This window comes from Perca flavescens, chromosome 4 (genome assembly GCF_004354835.1).
Source record: "Perca flavescens isolate YP-PL-M2 chromosome 4, PFLA_1.0, whole genome shotgun sequence".
In the NCBI taxonomy this organism is placed as follows: Eukaryota; Metazoa; Chordata; class Actinopteri; order Perciformes; family Percidae; genus Perca; species Perca flavescens.
The window spans coordinates 19,524,055-19,545,897 of record NC_041334.1 but is presented as its reverse complement, the minus strand read 5'-3'; the positions used below and the strand labels follow the sequence as shown (position 1 = coordinate 19,545,897).

At 40.0% G+C, this 21,843-nt stretch overlaps 1 protein-coding gene across 1 annotated transcript in view; it reads right to left on the bottom strand.

Annotated features, from left to right (window-relative positions):
• Positions 1-3,775: 3,775 nt before the first annotated feature.
• The window catches only part of LOC114553546 (zinc finger E-box-binding homeobox 2), a 28,672-nt gene continuing 10,604 nt past the window's right edge, over positions 3,776-21,843 (bottom strand). Inside the window, exons 2-8 of the mRNA XM_028574753.1 lie at positions 12,807-13,109; positions 7,856-8,065; positions 6,966-7,164; positions 6,687-6,787; positions 4,936-6,455; positions 4,558-4,741; positions 3,776-4,398 (exon numbers count right to left, since the gene is read on the bottom strand). Of these exons, the coding sequence (XP_028430554.1) occupies positions 3,776-4,398; positions 4,558-4,741; positions 4,936-6,455; positions 6,687-6,787; positions 6,966-7,164; positions 7,856-8,065; positions 12,807-13,109 (3,140 nt within the window). The remainder of the gene's footprint in view (positions 4,399-4,557; positions 4,742-4,935; positions 6,456-6,686; positions 6,788-6,965; positions 7,165-7,855; positions 8,066-12,806; positions 13,110-21,843) is intronic.

Below are 21,843 nucleotides of genomic sequence, written 5' to 3'. Positions count from 1 at the left end.
AGTATTTTAACCGTATCTTTTGTTCTCTCTCCAAATTCTGAAATTTTAAGGGATTTTTCTTTTAATAAAAACACAGTGGCATTAAACCGCTGTAGCCTCTAGCTCTGTGATGTGTTTAATTTCAGTTGGTATGATGGTGTTAATCACTCCCTAAAATAGAATCAGTCTGTCGGAGACACAGACACCCCTCCCTCCTAATCAGCAGTGTGTTGGCAGTGAAAGTCAAACTCTATTACTTTGCTGCCCTTTTTTCTTAAGTTTTTTTCTTTCTTCACAATTTATAACGGCAGTCTGAATATTCCTCAATAAATTTAAAACAATCCATATGAAAATTACAGTCTTACAGTCTCATGTGCAGGCAAAAGAGCAGAAGTGCTGCAAAACTTTGGAGAAATTTGTTTCAGATCATCAGATTGTTGATGCATGGACTGATGCAATGTAACCGCCTGACCATTTTGCATCTGTAGGTAGTTATTTTGTTTGCTGCAACACTAAAACAAAATGTTTTTGAGTTTGTGTGAGTATTTATTAAAATGTCGTGGAAGTAAGAGAATGAAAAGGTTTTAAAATGTTTTCAACATGTTTTTCATCCAACTAACTCTCAGAACTGATTTAAATTTCCAAACCACTTTTGAAAGTGTACTTTATCGTAATTTGCTTGGGCAGCTCTACAGCATGTTAACAAATCGGTACAGTTTATTCTTGCAGGAAGAGATATAACTGTGATGGCTCATGGCAAACAACAGGCCTTTTTGTTACTGTATATAATAGCTTTGTCTTATGTGAAGCTGTTTGTGTACAATTCGTTTGAGAAGAAAAAAAAAAATTCTTGAACCTGCACTTTCATGTCTCTTTGTAGCTTTGCTTATTTAAAACTAATGTATTTGCACTTACTACTTGTTGTCTCGAGTTTGTACCTTCACAGTTGAAAGCACTTAATTGTAAGTCGCTTTGGATAAAAGCGTCAGCTAAATGACATGTAATGTAATGTAATGTAATGTAAAGAAGAGAAGAGACACGTCTGCACTCTCATGACTAACACAGGTGCCTTGACCTTGTTGCTATGGTTGCAGAACAGTTTCTCTACCCACCAGTGAAATACCCCTAGCTGTGTTCATTCTTTACAGTCAGGTCTGCTTGTTCTGTTGCTCCGTTGATATGGGAAATCGAAACTCAGCCCCCAAGCTGGCAACCTGTTGTCCGTGGATGGCTCTTGCAGCACTGTTGCAAGTGATGCTGATGCTGTTGACTGTGGTGATTTTTGTACACCACAAATATAAGTCAAGGCAGTTCTCATTTAAATGTCATCTTAGTCATGTTCAGGCCCAAAACCAGACAAGCAATCAGAAAACATCATAACATCGCCAATTGTTGGTGCTACAGTTGACTAAATGCTGCTGATGCATGGCACCCCAAAGTATCTGACCCACGTCACCCGTTATGTTTGTTAATGTTACGGTTAGCCGATTGTTTACTCAACCAACCATTAACCTAAAGCTCAGTGTATCAAATAGCAGCAGAGCTGCTCAGCCCCTGCATGCTCCAGCCACATCCACAGCAGGTTCTCAGGCACAAAGCAGCCACCTCTGATGAATCATCATGCAAATGGACACAGAAAGCCACACAAAAAAAGTTAGTGTAACAAAGCAGTCTGCCGATCATGAGTAGTGAGGGAAACGGCTTACTGTGATGGGAAACTAAGTCGCCAGGCCACAGCCGAGCTTCAGAACTGTCTTATGCTTAAAGATGTTTTTTTTGTGTTTAACACTGAAATTTCAAAACGTTTGAGTGATAATTGAATTCTCTTTTGAAATAACTTAATAATTCAGCCTATTTCATAGCCACTGAATGAAAATTGGCGTGAAATGATTACACTTAAATCTTACATTTACAGTGTTGTAAAGCCTACAGCAATTAAAACAAAAGAAAATGCTGATTGATGATGATTTTTAAATAGACAGATTGATAAATACAAGATTCTCCTGACAAAGTATGTACAATTTTATTACAAATATCCACAAACATGCAAAAAACATACATAAAAAAGTTATTACAAAAGTTGCAAAGGGTACCAGTAAAAGATAAAAAAAAAAAAAAAAAACTGGTTGATATAAAAAGGGTGCAGCTGCTGAGTGAAAGTTAACCATTTCTGCTTATTTTCCGTCCCAGAAATAACAGGTAAGGAACTACGCACGAGTAGGGTGGCAGTTGGTGTGTCACATATGCATATCTTTGGTGATAACACACACACACACACACACACACACACACACACACACACACACACACGCACACACACAAAGTATAAGAATTCTTTTGCGCACAGTATGCATGAATGCTACAAGCTTAGTCACACCTCATGCACCACCGTCTTATCTCGTTGTACCAAGCCTTTGTCGCATTACTCACAGTGTCTGAGTACATCTGAGGCACTTTTCACGTTGACTACACTGCAGTCAAAAAGAGGAAGTTAAAAGCTGATGTATGTGTCCTGAGTCTTGGCCCTCTTGCCAGACCTCAATAGACAGCCCAAATGTGTGAAAAAATAGGTTGTAGCACATGTAAATTATTACGAGAAATAGGAGCTATTTTAGCATAAAATAAAACAAAGCAGCTCTGTGTGATTATTACACAAACAGTGAGACAATGCAAGTTGTAATTGCTCCCCCAAAGACTGACTTCACTTTAACCCCCTTTAATAACATACAGAGATGCAGAAATGGCTGTCCCCAGGGAAGGCATACAATTAAAAAGGTACAGTCCACTGCTTTTTGTTTAAAAAATAAATAAACAATCACCTTCCAGTTCTTCCTCTTTTTACTGCTTGCTCTAAACTACTACATAGACTGCTGATTAGGCAAATCCACGGAGCACCATAGTTCACCTGAAGAGATGAGCTGGTTGTACCTTGTGATTTCACAGCATGAATGATAAAAGGAGTGCTTCCATATATTCTCAAGCCTTCACTGGCTTTGGGACAAAGTAATAGCTGCATGTGTGTGTTTTCATGTACAACGTTTTAGCAAGTTATTGCTCATTTCTTAAAATAGAGGTAAGGATTTGTATGAAATAATACCACAGGATATTGAATGTTACTCGCAAGAATAAATATACTAATTGAGCAACAAGCGATTCTGATTGATATGGCTGCATCTAACATTTAAACTTTGATGGCATGTTACAGTGCACAGTAGTCTTTCCATTCATCCAATGGATTCTTTCCTTTGGGACCTAGTTTCATAACCCACTTACTGGTGTGCATCTATGTGAACAGTCAAAATATTTCAAACAAAGTAAACTATATACTGGACATAAAAATACAAAGGCCTCTTCTTCATGGGTTGTGCAACAGTCAGCAAGCTTATAAAAAGTCAGATTTCTGCAATGTCACATCTGGATATGTGACATGACCACAGATGAGTCACCCAAATGTTTTTCAGCTGTCCTGGCAAACAAAAAGAATGATTTTAAAAACATAAAACAAACAAAAAACACTGTAGGTACATCAAATCTATTTTGCGTGATAAAATATTATAATTTGTATTGTCACATATATTTTGTTTGTATGGCTTCATCCACTTTAAGACCATCTATGCTTTGGCTGTTCTTTTTCATGTTGTAAAAATGAGTTTAAAATAAATCAGTGGAGCTATATATATATATATATATATATATATATATATATATACACACACAGTATATATGAGCGAAAAAGTCTATCAAAAGTCTTAATATATATATAGTATATGCATTGTTTTGGCTTGTTAAAGTCACCTTAAGTTTTTATTCTGGGTAAATCTGTTAAATCCAGGCTCAGTTCACATTTTTTTCCATTCTGGTCCTCAGTGTCTCGGCCCCAGAATTGTCTTTCTGCAGTGTCAATATGGTTTTCCACATCGTAACCATTTTGCACTCCATTCTCCCCTGTAGGTGATCCTTGGATGGGGCTACCTCCCAGCTCCTCTGCTGCCCCTGACAAACTTGCATGTGCCACTCCTACATGACTATCACTAACTCGTGCCTCTTTATCCTCCTCCTCTTCGTCCTCCTTCAGGGCCTCTGTAGCTCCATCCAGACTGGAATCACTGAGGAAGGAGTGCGCAGTTTGGCTATCCTCCATGGACAGAGGGGTCTCGTTGGCGAGGTGGCCCCGGAAATTGCCGCCTGCCACTGGAGTGAGAGGCATCTCCTCGTGGTCTTGGTCTGGATCCTGGTCTTTGCTGCAGTAGGCGTAGCGGTGGTTCATGTGCTGGGAGTACGAGCCGGAGTGAGAGAAGCGTTTGCCACACTTGTCACATTGGTAGGGTTTCTCTCCAGAGTGCAGCCGGCTGTGCTCAATCAGATGGTGCTTATGCTTGAAGGCCTTGTTGCAGATCTTGCACTCGTGAGGACGTTTACCTGTAATGAATACAGAGAAATTGCTTATCTTAGGGCAAAGAATTCATGAGTCCATGGAAACAATGGGAAACAAACTATTCCTTTAAACATTTTAACAAATATTGTTGTAAACTATTGGAAATGGCACATAACTAAAGTGCTTTTGCAGAAGCTACAAACCTGTGTGCTCGTATTTGTGTCGGAGCAGAGAGCTGCTCTTCTGAAAGGTTTTTTCACAAATGTCACAAGCGTAAAGACCCTCATCAGTCTTCTTTAGTCTTTTCCTCCCTGGTCCTCCTTCTCCCTCCAGTCCTTCATCCATAAGAGAGAGGTAGTCTAGAGCTCCACGGCTTAATACCTCATCCTACAGAGAAAACGTGTATCACGATTTATTTAGATTTATATTATTCTAATTCTACATATTCTCATAGCAGTGCTTTACAATATAATCTGATATTGTATTGTATTTGTGTTGCTACTTCTGCTGCAATTTGAGGTTGTTCTTCAGTAATTACACATAATTCTTTAAAACCAACCTGAAAGAGAAGCCTTACTCACCATAAGAGCTTGTCTCTCCTGGTGGATCTTTTTCATCGTCACCTCTGTGTCTGCGTCCATCATGTAAGCCATAGGAGAGAGAAACCCAGGGCTATTAGCTTGCTGGCTGAATGGAATCGCTGAGATGCCGTCATGTCCTGAAAGCCCTAAACCAGACTGGTTGAAGATAGGAAAGCCACTATATAAGGAACCTGGAAACATAGGAGCTGCGGCCCCACTGTAGACCGGGTGGTGGTGAAGGGGGAAATGTGAAGTTGGACTTGGTCTCCTAAGCTGCTGGGTCCTGTGCTCTCTCCTCTCTCCTTTGGCTGAGTTTCCGTTTACAGTTTTGTTTCTCCCTTCGTTGTCTGAGAGCTGCTTGGGCAAGGAGAGGTCCAGAGGCTCGTTCTGTGCAGACCAAGGGCTGCTGGTCTGGTTCTGAGGGGAGGTCAGTTCAGGAGGACAGCTGGTGAGGTCCATGCAGACCGGAGAACCAAATCCTGAAGAGGGAACCCTTCTTCTAACTCGAGGTGACGACATCTCTGGGGAGTGGTTGATGAGTTGCCTTGGACTTCCCTTTTCCTGGACGGACCAGTATGCTCGTGGGGACAGGGCACCATGGTGGGGCTGTGGGGGAGAGTGCATTGCGACCAAAAGCTGCTGCGGTATAGAGTGCCAGCTGGGCTTCTGCAATGGTGACTTGTTTACGGAGAGCCCGTTGGTTACCTCACTCGGTTTGCTGTTCTCCGCTTGGAGAGCAGATCTGGGAAAAAATAAAGGTGGCGAGGGGTGGTCTTTGCTGCGAAGACCCTCAGGCACCTCCACTGCATCTCGGTTCATTTTACAGAGGTATCGCTCATGCTGCAGGAGCACCGCCACGTTGGGGAAAAGCTGGGAGCACCAACGACACGTCACCCCAAGCACACCTCTCTCCCCATCACCTGACCTCACTGCCTCTCTTCTCCCGTCAGGCGACACCTTCTTGTCAGGCCCTCCTCCGTTGTAAATCACCTTCCTTTCCTCCATTGCAGCTGCTCCTCCTCTGTCCATATTCTCATCTTTCTTCACCTCCCTGTGAAGCATCTCCTGCAGCATCTGTTCAAACTTGGTCCCAGAGTGCAGATAAGGCAGCAGGGTGGTCCCTTTTAGTATACTGGCCCTCAGAGAGACCTCTGCCGAGGGGTCCCAAAGCCGAGCCAAGTCTGACGCTCTGGTGAAGCCTGCGGGGTTGTGGTTGGCGTCCTGCAGTGAAAGCTGGTGAGGATCCTCTGCTATTCGACGTAGAGGCCCAGTATGATCTTGGATCTGTGAAGCCAACGGAGAGCCCTTGTCGGTACTTTTTCTCCCCACGCCTGCAGAGGGAGATGTTGGAAATGAGTGGTGGTAGGAGCTTTGGCTATGTCCATTAAATGCACAACTGGCTCCTCCTGTGTTTCCATTTCCTCCACCACTCAGGCACTTTTTGCTGCTTAAGTGGGAGCTGTAGGAGCCAGAATGAGAGAAACGTTTCTTGCAGTTGGAGCACTCGTAAGGTTTCTCACCTAAAGGATGACAGACACGTGGGATATGGGTAGGTTGAAAATACCTTCAACATTTTTCACAATTATCTTGTCCTGTCGTGGATTATTTTAAGTTATTTCCTGTCAACACATCAAATTATGTATAATTTCATACTATAAAACTGGCACAATAAGTGAGGGTTAGTGATGCAGAGGAAACAATAGCAAATTGATGGGTGTGAGTACAACTGTTTTGATGTTATTTTGTCTCACCGCTGTGGATGCGGAGATGCTCTTTGAGGTGGTGTTTGTACTTGAACGCTTTCCCACACTGCAGACATTTGAACTTCCTGGTCTCAATGCCTTGATCCAAAGTGATGACACTCTAGGGTGATAGGATAGTTTTGTTAGTTTTATGATACACATTCAGGGACAAATTTAAGATTTTATCAACACACATTTACAAACAAATGCCTTTTTAACACTAAATATCATAGAATATAGTTCTGATAATTCGGCAGTTATAAAAGTTTCTCTGCTGTCTGCGTGTATCTCACCTTGTCCTGCACTTGGTTGTGAAGTGCCAGGTGCCGCTCCATCTGTGCCCTAAGGGTGGCAGTGTATCCACAGAGCGGACAGACCATGTGGCCCCCCTCCCTCTCCTGACAGTACTTGATGTGGTCCCTCAAAGAGGCTCCTCGCTGATACATCCTGTGGCAGAATGGACAGGCCTGCTGGCTCCGATCCGTGTCTAGAGTCCAGAGAGAGATGGGACATTTTAAACAGACCATGGAAATGTTCACATATTTATTAAATATGTCCATTAATTTTCTTAACCGCTTATCCTCTTCAAGGTTGCAGAAGGCTGGAGCCTATCCCAGCATGTATTGAGCGAGATATTAAATGATCTTTGTTTACTATTTATAGGTACAGACAAGAAACTCTTAATTACCTGCCTGAAAATACTGACACATTGCTGTGTTTTAATTATAGCTATTTGTGTTGACAGTATATTGTATGGGATATTGTTCGACCCTAATGTTTCTATGTTTTTAAGTTATTTATTGTATATGTTTGTATTGCGATATTCAACTCAATAAACTATTTGACTATGATACAACCTTTTATATAAACCTGGTACATTATATTTGTTATAAAATGTTGAACTACAAGCAACATATTACATGCATGAATTGCTTAAACATGGACGTGTAAATGAGACCATTAGTGGTCAATAAGATGATGTGTGAAAAGCATGTTCTCAGAATAATAATAGCATACACAATCTGTTGTGTGCTGTATTACAACTATATAACTGTCAGCCTGCAGCTGAGAGGTTCAGCATTCTAACAACATACTACCTGGGTCACGAGCAGTGATTTTGAGATTTGTTGATTTTTTTTCTATTTAGTATCATTGCAGCTGTTCCCTCATCCGCCTACCTGCTCCCTCAGGTGAGCAGTGCTGAGCTCCTGGTGACCAGATGGCAGGTGGCAGCTCGTCGTGTCTGCTGCCCAGGTGATAAACCGCTGCCGTGCCATTGTGGTTCAGTTGGTCCAAGACACTGGTTGAGGTAGAGGCCTTCCTCAACTGGGCCAGAAATTCATAGTGGGCCAGGTCCTCAAAGGCATTCGGAGAGTCTGAGTTCTTACCTGGCATAAGAGAGAAAGATACAGAGGAACTATAATATCCATTAAAATATACAGTGGTGGAATAACAAAGTACATTTACTTATGTACTGTACTTCAGTATAAATTTGAGTCACTTGTACTTTACTTGAGGCTTTTCTTTGCATGCCACTTTCTACTTCTGCTCCGCTACATTTTAGAGGGAAATATTGTATTTTGATTCCACTAAATTAATCTGATAGCTTTAGTTACTAGTTACTTTACAAATTAAGATTTTAGCACACAAAACTCATGTAATATGATGTTTTATTATAAATTAAACTACCCAACAAAATAACGGCCTACAAATACAGCTGAAATGAATAACCGATTAAACACTAAGTTGATTGACAAAACAGTTTTGATCGTTTCCAGTTTCTAAAATGTGAGAATTTCTCTGCATTGACTACTTTTACTTTTAATACTTTAAGTACATTTCCTGATAATACTTACATACTTGTACTTGGACTTTTACTTGTAACAGAGTACGTTTACTGTGTGGTATTAGTACTTTTACATAAGTAAAGGATCTGAATACTTCTTCCACCAATGAAAATATATACAGTACCAGTCAAAAGTTTAGACACACTTTCTCATTAAAGTGAATGGGAAAGTGTGTCCAAACCTTTGACTGGTATAGTCATTGTCCCTATATATATATATATATATATATATATATATATATATATATATATACAGTGGTGTGAAAAAGTGTTTGCCCCCTTCCTCATTTCCTGTTCCTTTGCATGTTTGTCACACTTAAGTGTTTCGGAACATCAAACCAATTTAAACAATAGTCAAGGACAACACAAGTAAACACAAAATGCAATTTGTAAATGAAGGTGTTTATCATTAAAGGAGAAAAAAAATCCAAACCATCATGGCCCTGTGTGAAAAAGTGATTGCCCCTAAACCTAATAACTGGTTGGGCCACCCTTAGCAGCAACAACTGCAACCAAGCGTTTGCGATAACGTGCAATGAGGCTTTTACAGCGTCCTGGAGGAATTTTGGCCCACTCATCTTTGCAGAATTGTCCTAATTCAGTTACATTAGAGGGTTTTCGAGCATGAACGGCCTTTTTAAGGTCATACCACAACATCTCAATAGGATTCAGGTCAGGACTTTGGCTAGGCCACTCCAAAGTCTTCATTTTGTTTTTCTTCAGCCATTCGGTGGTGGACTTGCTGGTGTGTTTAGGATCATTGTCCTGCTGCAGAACCCAAGTTCGTTTCAGCTTGAGTACACGAACAGATGGTCGGACATTCTCCTTCAGGATCTCTTGGTAGACAGCAGAATTCATAGTTCCTTTTATCACGGCAAGTCTTCCAGGTCCTGAAGCAGCTAAACAGCCCCAGACCATCACACTGCCACCACCATATTTTACAGTTGGTATAATGTTCTTTTTATGAAATGCAGTGTTCCTTCTACGCCAGATATACTTGGACACACACCTTCCAAAGAGTTCCACTTTTGTCTCATCGGTCCACAGAATGTTGTCCCAAAAGTCTTGGGGATCATCAAGATGTGTTCTGGAGAAATTGAGACGAGCTTTGATGTTCTTTTTGCTCAGCAGTGGTTTTCTCCTTGGAACTCTGCCATGCAGGCCATTTTTGCCCAGTCTTTTCCTGATGGTGGAGGCATGAACGCTGACCTTAACTGAGGCAAGTGAGGCCTGCAGTTCTTTGGACGTTGTTGTGGGGTCTTTTGTGACCTCTTGGATGAGTCGTCGCTGCGCTCTTGGGGTAATTTTGGGCGGCCAGCCACTCCTGGGAAGGTTCACCACTGTTCCATGTCTTCGCCATTTGTGGATAATGGCTCTCACTGTGGTTCGCTGGATTCCCAAAGCTTTGGAAATGGCTTTATAACCCTTTCCAGACTGATAGATCTCAATTACTTTCTTTCTCAATTGTTCCTGAATTTCTTTGGGTCTCGGCATGATGTGTAGCTTTTAAGGATCTTCTGGTGGACCTTACTGTGTCAAGCAGCTCCTATTTAAGTGATGCCTTGATTGTGAACAGGTGTGGCAATAATCAGGCCTGGGTGTGGCTAGAGAAATTGAACTCAGGTGTGGACAACCACAGTTATAGTATGTTTTAACAAGGGGGGCAATCACTTTTTCACACAGGGCCATGATGGTTTGGATTTTTTTTCTCCTTTAATAATAAACACCTTCATTTACAAATTGCATTTTGTGTTTACTTGTGTTGTCCTTGACTTTTGTTTAAATTGGTTTGATGTTCCGAAACACTTAAGTGTGACACACATGCAAAGGAACAGGAAATGAGGAAGGGGGCAAACACTTTTTCACACCACTGTATATATATAAAGACCATAAACCATATCCCGTTATTATGCAGTTTAGTATATGGCATTCCTCCATGACCTCTCTTTTTGAGAAGTAGATAAATTGAGGGCTCATGCAGCGACCGGCAGCAGGTGTTATGTCAGAGGTGGGCCGTCAGGGCCAGCAAGGCCTTCTCTGCTGGCCAAGAGATTGTCAGAATCAGAAAATTATATTTTTATAATTTTTATATATATATATATATATATATATATATATATAAGTGTGTTTCATAAATTAGAGATTTTATCCAATCAGATTTCCCCTGACACAGTAAGTCACGCGGTTATGACATAATCATTAGCCTATTTTTTATAAAAACATCTGATACGGAGCTGTAACGTGAGATACAAGGTAATGGAGCCTTTTATACATTGTCGTGTTTCTTTAGAACTAAACAATGGACAAAAAAAGTCTTCAAACACTTCAGATGTAAAGTTATTTGCTGTCAAAGTGACATCAAAATGAATGGCAGTCAATGGAATAGTAACGTTGGGTGATCGTTTGGTAGCGTCAAAATGGCGCCATAGGAGGTTTGAGTTCTGAAGCGAAGCTTACCCCCTTGGACCTACGTCAGTATTGGTATTTTTGGGACCAGTTAGTATACGGTGGCCAAAAAGCCAAACTAGCTAGCATCACATAACCTTAGCAGTAACGTTAGTTCAAGTTCATTTCAAGTTTTAGATGTAAAGTTCCTTTGTGTGTGCGTGGTGGCATGTGTGTTGTTGATCCCCAGCAGCTCGGCTGGGATTTATGGGGAAGCCTGTTGATCGCCGATTGTGTTATTTGTGTTTTTGATTGCTTTGTGGTCGTCGTATGAGTAAATGTGACCGGTTGTTGTTTCTTTGGTAATTACATTCATTTGGATTATATGTGATGCAGCACCCTACCATACTGTGTAAATTGATGGCTTCAGTCACCGTGTATTTTTGTCTCTGCAATAGTGTATTGAAACTCTCTAGGTGTTGAGCCTTGTGTTAAATCACTTTATTCCACACGATAATGTCCTAGTGTCATGGTGAGGTTATTCAAAGGTTGTTTAATTGCTGTAGGATAGTACTGAAGGCCCAGGTGTAAAATAAACGGCCCACCACTGTTATGTCCATGTCTGTCTGTTTGTTAGTATTAGTTTTTTCTTCACTGTATGTCTATGTCTTTTCATGTATTGTATGCCTTGCTGTAAAACCAATTGCCCCCCTGGGACAAAATAAAGTTGACAGTTGAAGAATTTATTATTATTTTTATTTTTTGGGGCATTTTTAGGCCTTTATTTCACAGGACAGCTGAAGACATGAAAGGGGAGAGAGAAGGGGGAATGAAATGCAGCAAAGGGCCGCAGTTTGGAGTTGATCCTGGGCCCGCTGCGTCGAGTAGTAAACCTCTATATTGTCACCCGCTCTACCAACTGAGCTACCCGGGTGCCCATCATTTTTTATTTTTAACGCTGCTCAGTAGGTGCATCAGTGCGGTTGAACCGTTGCTGCTTTTACATTTTTGTTTGCTACGTCTGCTGACTCTGTGTGAATGTACATGACTTGTTCATATAGTCATGTATGCGCAACTGAATCTAATGGAACTAAATTGTTTACTTGAAGACTGACAGATAAAACAATGTATTCAGGGAACTAGTTGGCCAGATATGAAACTAGATTTGAAGAATTCTTTCTCATTTGTGTCCTTGAGTGCAATGACAGAGACAGAGAAAGCCATGCATAGAAGAGAGGGCGCCTCCTATCCTATGAATCAAGCCAGTCAGCTTACAGCGACTTTGAGGGAGATTTTTCAAATGTTTGCAGATGTTGGCATATTTTGAGCTGTTTTTTATGTGGTGAAGAGAAGAGCCTGTGTGGTTGACTGTTGTAAAAACTCAGCTTTGCCTTCATCAGGCAAGGCCAAATCAGACGACGCGAGGGAGCTAAGTGATTGTTAGTAGTCAAGCCGCGTGAGCCTTTGATCTCTCCTAAATAAAAGGGGAAGCCTCACGTCGCGCAGTACTGATTTCAGTACCGTAACGTCACCTCTTTGATGCATGGAAATATTGTGACATTGTGTGGGATGAGTTCTTTTGTCATGCTTTCAGAAGCCTGCCTTTTCAAAGAGAAGAGTGAAAAAGAGGAACAGCTTGTAGGGAAGGCATGGTTTCAAGGAGCTGATGTGAGGTGTATCTAGAGGGTCCTGAGAGGCATCATAAGACTGGCGGTGTCTTGCATCAGAAAAATTGTTTACACACACAGTGGTGTCCTACACAGCAGTCTTATACAGTATATGTGTCACATTTCACACACTTTCTTGGCCAGGCTTTCATTCTTCAGAAAGCATTCAAAAAATAAAGGTATAACTTGAAATAGCAAAGGTTTTACAGAGTTTTATACTTCAGAACTTACAGTACATCCTCAATGGTTCCTGGTCTCCCTCCCTGTCAGTGGCGGATGCGGCGGTGGTGTCTTCTGCGGCTTCGGCCTCCTGCTCCACCTGCTCCACCTGCGGCCAGTAGTTCCTGCTACTGGGGCTGAGGCTAAGGCTGTGCGGCCGCGTGGAGCGAGCAGGGCTTCCAGGCTCCTCTGTCCCCTCGCTAGGTGTCAGGCTTGTCTTGTCCAGGCTCTCCTGGCATTCCTGGGGCTCCAGGCACCACAGGCCCACTTCATCCTTCCCCTCAGATCCCAGTGAACTCACTTGCTCAGCATCCACTGTGAGTAGGAGAAAAACAGAAAAGATTAAATTTAGGGGGAGACACTCTCACACTGCCGCGCAGCAAACAGAAAGTATGCTCATTAGGGAATACAGTATCCATACTGTATTTTCAAATATATTGAAAATCAAATATCAAAAACGTGTGGCTATATTCTACATTCAATGGGATGCCAATTATTATTTTGTGGTGTCTAAATATATATTCATTATTTTTTTAAATAATTTAAAATGCAAGAGACATCATGAGTTTCTTATCATTTCAGCTGTAGATAATGACTAAAACAATAAGACAATGCTACATCATTTAAAAAAAAATACTGTATGTCAGGACTCGAAAGCAAGCAGTGAAAACTGAACAGAAATTAAAAAATAATAATTTAATAAATTCTAAACTATCTGACATGTTGTTTGAAAGATGAACAACCATATTATTATTTATTTGTTTCAGTGTTGTTTCTCTGTAGGCAAGAGCAGTTACATTCATGTGTGTTTCTTATCATGAGATATTTTATATGGCTTTGCATGGTTTGATGTGCGATTATGATCAATACACGCAGACACGCTCAACATGCAACACATACACATTTGTGCAAAGGAGATCCAGAACTGTAACAAAGAGGTCCCTAATTAGAAATTATGATATTTCAAATATTTCACTGAGCTGTCATCCCAATATAAAACCGAAGACACTGAAATATAAAAAGTAAATAGTCATTTCTGGTCAATTTCAGCGTAATTTCCAAAGGGATGGTTTTACTCTGACGGTACCGAGAAATACATAAAAAAAAAAAAATAGATTAATTCAAATATAAAATTGTATTCATTTAATTAAAGACTTGACTAGGCATATGTAGAAGTGTTATGTTGGCAATCAGTCAGTTCAGTAAAATACACTTTATTTTAATGTCAGTATTAATCCTTGTAATTACAATGTTTATTCAAATCATTTTTAGGCTTAATCTCTAAATTTTCTTTGTATCAAATGGTAAAATGTAATTTTGAAGTGAAACTGTTTATGTGTAAATGCTCTACAAAACACAATTTGTGTGACTGTAGAAAAACCCGTTTTTATGGCTTTCTTCGCACACGTGCGGTATGTGACTTGTGATGCAGCAGGGATATAGTGCAGCAGTAAGAAGCAATGATAAATAACATATTGTAATTTAAAAGAGGCTACAGCACAACTGGAAGGCGCACTTCTTTTTCCCATGGCAAAGACAATAAATGACAATCACAAACACATGCCTGGGATTTCAGCTGTTGGCTCTTATTTCCAAGGCTTTTTTTTGAGGACTCTGTCTTCCTCTCACTGATTGGCTAAATCTAATCACAACCAAGTAATAGCCATTTAAGAACACACATAGACTCTTTGCCAGTGCATTGAAATATATTTAATTGGAAGCCAAGCCATTGTCGAGGAGGGACATGGACTGTGCCAACACACAGAGGGGAGATTCTTCTTTTAGTGTTGTTGTGAAAATATGGCTTTTAATGACTGTCTGATTAAAATCAAAGTACATTGCCATACTTCTTCTTAGTTTTAAATACATTTTCCTTTTGGGCCTCTTTTCATCAGATCAGAGGGTAAATAAGGTTTCACAGCTCATTACATTTCACAAAACACAAACAAAGTTTACTCATTAAACTGTCAAACAACACTCAGTCACTCTTGAAAGCTTTTCATTTTACTTTATGCCGTTCCAAATACATCCTGGTGGACGCAATAATTGATGAGTATTTTGTTTTTGACACATTCAGTTACGGCCCACGGCCCACAGTGACAAAGGCCAGAGACTGTTCTGTACACCGGCGGAGACATTTCAGCAAATCTAAGTCATCAAATTTACATCTAGAAGACACAAACACACACACACACACACACACACACACACACAGACAACACACCCACACTCACTCTGTTACTAAAAGAGCAAAAGAGGGACCCAGTGCTGCCAAGGGGGCGGCCCGCAAACACACACCTAAAACACTTGATGTATACACACTCTTCTGATGAGTATATTGGCTAATCAAATGTGTATCTGTTTGTGTCATCTAGTTGCATGTCCTTCCCCAACTTCATTACACCGCTATAAAAAGTGAGCTCATGCAAAACTCTGAATCAGCCGAGACCAGTCATTCAGGCCTCTGCTCCATGCTGCTCTACTAACATGGGGAGGAATGACTTGCTCTTATGGGGGGTGAAATTGGTCATCAAATGTGCTTCCCTACAGCAGACAGCTATGAAGTTATATGATGTAGTTGAGGTCGACTTATCAGCCCTGCAGGAGTTTTTCTGGGATGATAGGACATACCGCTGGGCTCAAAACGAGAAAAATCTGGTCCGGATTATCGTAAAATTGGCTCTAATTTTCTCTCCCATGACAGTGAGTGACACTGAGCCTATATGTGCTGTCATTAAAGCGGCACTGCACTGGGATGGCTTTCATTATTGGGCCCGTTGATTTATTTATTTGGATAGTGATTGCATCCTTCAAATTGGTCTTTTTTTTAATTTGTTGGAGCAGGACAGCTAAATCTTTGAACAGTGCAGGAGGTTTGGGATCGCCTGCAAATAGATTGTATGTCAAGGTACAAAGGAGTTATGGATTCATGCAATGTGCAAGAGTTTTAAGAATGTGTAATTTGTTGGAAGATGCTGAACACAAAATAACACACAGAACAGCACAGTACATTTCTATTGTGTATGCACTGTTAGTGTGCGTGGGAAGAATGTGACTCATATCCAGAGAGGGCTAACTGAACTGTGCTGCATCATGCTTGACAATGTCGATCTCTCTGTTTTTTGGGGACTGTTTTTGATGGTTTGACAACAACAGTGTGTTCAGATCTAACACTGCACTGCACTATTTTAATCTATCTGTCGCTTTCCTTGCCTGACAGTGACGGTGAAAGATTGACGGTGTGCCTGCCAGAAAGAAGTCTACTGTTTTCAGCTCGGGACACCAGAGTTTTATCCTGAGAAAATATATCACTGTTTGGGTTACCTGGGGGCTTGTGATCCATCTTGAATCTGATCTGAAGCCTTAAAAGTGATAATATACTGTTGTTATTTTATTATTTACATAGTTTAATCAGTTTTCTAAAGCCAGACAGAGACGGATAACGCCTGGATACATTCATAAGCACATATGTGCATGACATGGAGAGAAAGAATCTTTACACAACCAAACTAAACTACAAACCCCAATTAAAAATACGTCACATACGATAAAGACAAAAAAAATCCCACTTTGTGAGCACTGGCTCACAACAGCAAAGAGAGCTTCAGTATCAGTCTAATTCTGCACTGTTTATGTCCCAGAGGGCATCTACTGTACAGCAAAATGCTAAGCTGCAGTTTATTTTACGACGCACACATGTGATCTGGTATTGACTTAGTAATTATGTGGCTAAATGGTAAGCATGGAATAATTACCTAGAAATTACCTTGTTTGTTTCTTTTGGTTTTAAAGGCAACAAACAAGGCCAGGCCCAATTTACCACGCAATGGTAGCATTAGCTTACCGTTCTGTTGAGTCTTATAGTTCAAGATTGCTAAATAAAAGCCAGAATAATGTTAATGTTATGTTATCAATGCTATTTTTTATTTATCACATGAGATAAAAACAACCAACCAACCAACCCTTTTTTTATGCAAATATCAGTTTAAGACATTTTGGTAACTGGCAGAAATACATTTTGAGCAACACCCAAATCGAACAGAAATAGTAGTGTTTCTGATACGTTAATTAATAAATAAATAGAAAAACTTTGTGACTCAATTAAAAGTGTCATAGAAGTACAGTTTTTGTTATATACACAAAATTAGAACCACACACCATATGAATAGCATTAAAATACCTTTACCTTTAAATATACGTAGGAAAAAAATAGAGTACATATTTTTAAGTTTTGACTTTAGTTTTAGATTTTAAATGTTTTCCATTTTTTTTTAGGTTATGACTTTTCAATTAATATTTGTACACTCTTTTGACACTTTGTAATGTTTTTAAGTTAGACATCAAATCACTTTTTAAACAAAATTGTGATAAAACAAGAAGGGATACAGTCAACGGAATACACTGATGCATAATTAAAAACTTACTGATTCATCATATTTTTGTAACAGAACTCTTTTGATATAACACATATATAATATATTTTAAATATTATTTCTAAATTATTTGGTTTAGTTAATGCATGATATAATGCTTCTTTCATGATGTTAAAACTGTGATGGTTTCACAGATGTCAAAAGAACCTCAACACTTGCTATTTTGAACTCAATATATTACCACGAGGATCACGGACGCCCACACGCTAAACAACAAACAAAAAGCAAGCACAGGAAGAGTGTGTATTGTCATTTTACAGTACCTATGAGAGCAGTTTAGAGACGAGGTAAATCCATATTCATCTGCAGAGCCCGCTCACGATGACCCATCTTTCAATATATTGCAGAAATCTAACATGGCGTTTAAAAAATTCTCACTGTGGCAGCTCTCTTATTCATACCTGTTGTCTGACATTTGTGCAATGAGTCAGGGGAGGACCGCAACTAAGAACAAACACCTCCCACCTGATCTCCTCAATCGTAGCAGCAACTCACTCACTCTGTCTCTCAGGGGGATAGTTCTTTGGCACCTTGGCCTGATCTGGTTTGGTTTGACCTGCACTAGCAACACTGAGAGGGACAAAAACACACTGATGACCACGTTCCAATTGTGTTTTATCTAATTGTGTTACTGCACATGCACCAAATACAAAATGAGCACACTATCCTTTCCTAGACAAAAAGATTTTAATACAAAAAGATTTCACTTTAAAATGTTGTCATTTATAAGATCATAGGATAGTGTATGATACCAACAATATTCCAAAGTGAGTTTAATTTACTTTACAGAAAACTCAAATGTTGAATTTTCCTTTTGGTGGTGACCTCATTTTGGAATGCAACCCTTGATTATAATTTATCCAAATGTTTTACAGATTATATTATGAGTGTGGACAGCAAAATGAGGATTAAATGCTCTAAATTACATGTTAACCAACAGGAATGGTGGTAATGTGATGTTTTGCTGCATTTTATTGCATTTCTGTGACCAGAGAAGAGGAAGTACAAACATTCTTGTCTAATGATGGTGAAAATAACCACAAACACATTGATATGAAAGTCTAAGTTACACAGTCAAGTTCTAGTTCAATTGATTACAATCGTTTCTTAGCCGGTTGGCAGCGAGTCACAAAAAAAAGAAATGGCTGCCGGCGAGAATAAATGAGACTGAAACTGTGACACTGCGATGGGGATTGTAAAGGTCATATTAGTGTGGAGGAAGAGATGCTTGAATGCGATGTGTGGTGTTGATGCTTGAATGCAATGTGATTTTTGCATTCTTGCAGTGTGTTTGGTACACAGTGCTGTGGTGTGTATGTTCGAGAAAGGGGGTGACAAGAGTGAGATGCAGAGACACCAGTGCATAAAGGATACTGCACAGAGAATAAAGTAAACTGAGAGCAAGAAAGAAAGAAAGAAAGAAAGAAAGGAAGATAGAAAGAAAGAAAAGTGATGGAGAAAAGGAGAGAGTTGAAAGAAAGAGTAGGGACGAATTAGAGAATAAGAATAAAAAGAGAGAAAGATAGAAGGCAGAAACTGTCTCTGACACAAATCCTCCAACTGATGTTGACTGTGAAAAACATGCTACAGAGGGAAATTCCCTTAACTCACACACACACACACACACAAACACAAACACACACAAACACACACACACACACACACACACACACACACACACACACACACACACACACACACACACACACACACACACACACTAGAGTACAGAGAAATTCAGAAAAACTAACAAATACAACTTGTATTGTGGGCACAAATGGGAGCAAGACCAGCCTGCTGCTGCAGAGGACTACAGCATGATCAAACACAGCAAAGAAAGACATGACAACAATAACTGTGTGTGTGTGTGTGTGTGTGTGTGTGTGTGTGTGTGTGTGTGTGTGTGTGAGTGAGATACTCCATGAATATCTGAATAGCACTCAGAGATAGAAAAGTTAAAGCCCATGCGGTGCCACAGCAGCAAAGTCACGGCTCCGTGCCTTTAGATGTCCCGCTCATTAGGAGACACCACCCTGTCAGAGCATTTAAACCACTGCCACAGAATGTGCAGCTGAGTGGCAACATCTGCCCTTTGAAACACTCAGAGGCACACAGAACAAGCAGCTCAAGAAATAAATACCAAGCTAATTTCCTCATATTGATTAAGGCCCTGCAAAGACAGAGGCGTGCACTGCAGTGCAATTCTGCATCTTTAAATTGACAACAAAAACCGTAGTGAAACTATTTTGTCTTTGTTCACTGTGGCTTTTAATGATTCTGTTCAATTAGGGCCCTTGTGACACAAAAACAGAATCCCTTTTGGAATTTATTAGTTTCAAAGCCACCAAGCTATTCACTGACACCACACAACACAGTTGATTTGTCAACGAGTGCTTTTAGTGTGACTGTGTGCTGCTGTTAGTTTCATTATTAACATATGAGCTCCTCAGCACAATTTCAGAGGAGCCTCTGCGAATCAAAGCACAGCCCCCGAGACACCCGCTGTAACATAGTGTGGTGTTGTGTACAGCTGCCATGGCTGCTCTGAAAGGGCCCAAGCTTCTGAAAGTCAAATGAAATCAGAACCACTGATCTGTTATTCTCTATCTACATGTCACATCACTGCACCAAACGGTGAACCACATCTGCTGAGTGGAAACCTGCTCTCATGTGACTTCAAAAGACCAACATATTAAACCAACAGCAAATAAAGTGAACTAATGTACAGCAAAACCACCAAACAAAAAGTTAACAAAGCTGCAACAAACGTATGCAGGGCAAACTTATCTACCTTGTGCTGAAACGGAGAGGATATTGACTTTGACTCTGCCATTATCTATATCTTTCACCTTCATAGACAAAGTTTTTTTTTCTGCTGATACATCTTATCTCCTTCTACTCATCTTTGCACTTTACCCATGCATACTGCACATCTTTGCTTTGAGTATGTGTGAATTCACTAAATACAATACTTCTATTTTAAGGTTTAATTTGCGAAACTAACATATGGGATGTTTTTCACCATCTGTATTGTTTTGTGATTAAAAACACAAAGCACGGATATCACATGATTGTTAAATATACTAAACATACACTCAAACAGCATTTTCTATCTTACAGTGTCAGTCTGTGTTTATGCATTTCAGACAGAGACAGAAAGAAAAGAAATAAAAGCAAGTTAGAGTGAACATGGACAGCAAAGGACCCCCAAATAACTTGTGGCCCAGACCAGTAATCGCACGACAAAGGTGCGTATACGTGCTAGTGAAAGCGTGAGGCAACTGTGACTATGTGTGAGGTACAGTGTGTTAAACTGCAGACACACATGGAGAGGCGGTGTGAAGAAGACGGAGAAACACGCTCACAGGGTATACATCCATCTCCTCTGGTAGATTCTCAGCCGAGCTATGTATTCTTAGATTGTGGTGAGTCAACTCTAGACATCCATGATATTTTTTTGGGGCCTATATTGATTTCAACTCTCACAGAGTTAACAACTGCCTCCACAGGAACTTAATTAATAATATATAAATATAAACAAATGAATAGCTTTACATTTCTCACAGGTAGAGCTTAAAGACGCAATGATACCCTACATTATTCAGTGTGTCATTATAATAACTCTTATCTTCTACAATTGATAATGTCGCTTTTTTCCATAGGGTATGCTTTTTTAACATAAAGCATCTCAGCCATAGGAGGTGCACAGATCACCCAAAACAAACAGCTTTGGGTAAAAGGTGGATGAGCACCTCACTCTCATTTGCTATTTCCCTGTTTGTTTTAGACAAATAAAAACACAGTAGGGATGGGATGAAAATGAATAGAAGTCAAAGTTTATATTAGAATGTATTTAACAAGGTTCAAATGTTTTGTCTACGACACAGGTGCTGCTTCACGTTTTTCCTTTACTTCTCAGCTGTGTGGTATATTTGTACTTTTCCCATTAACAGACAACACTAAGCACTAAAAACTATTAAAGCCCCTACTGCTCTGATACTAACACCTGAGACTGAATCAATTTATATGCAATAAATGCAGCAATCAGTTGTTCTTTATGCACAATTGAGGCAAGGTGTGAGAGGTGTGCAAAGAGCCCATGTGGTTAATTGTCTCCTTCCTTTGGAGGTTTCCTGTTTGCTGCTGCCTAACATGTTTGCCGCCATATTTACCTGTCCTGTCGACCACCACAGTGACATTTACCAAAGAAATGTTTCACCTTCAAAGCAGATGAGTGTGGCTTTCTGCTTTAGTGCCACTTTTTGAACTTAATGGGCAGCTTGCAATAGTAACACAGTGTTCTCTCCACTTTCACAGTAAGGAGAAGATTTTTTTTAAATAATGCATTTAAGTATCTGTTCTGACAAGGATAAGGCAAGTTTACATCTAAAAATATATATAAAATACCTATACTTTCAGATGAATTCTCTAAACCGTGCCAAAAACTGTTTAGTTGTTCCATCAGCAACTTAACATCCAAAACATTCACAACGTTCACTACAATGATGATGACTTACAGCCTTTGATCTCACTCACTGTCTCTTTCTCACTTTCTCATTACACATCTGTAATAAGCTCTCACACACAATACAGTTTCCAAAGGACTACCAAATTGT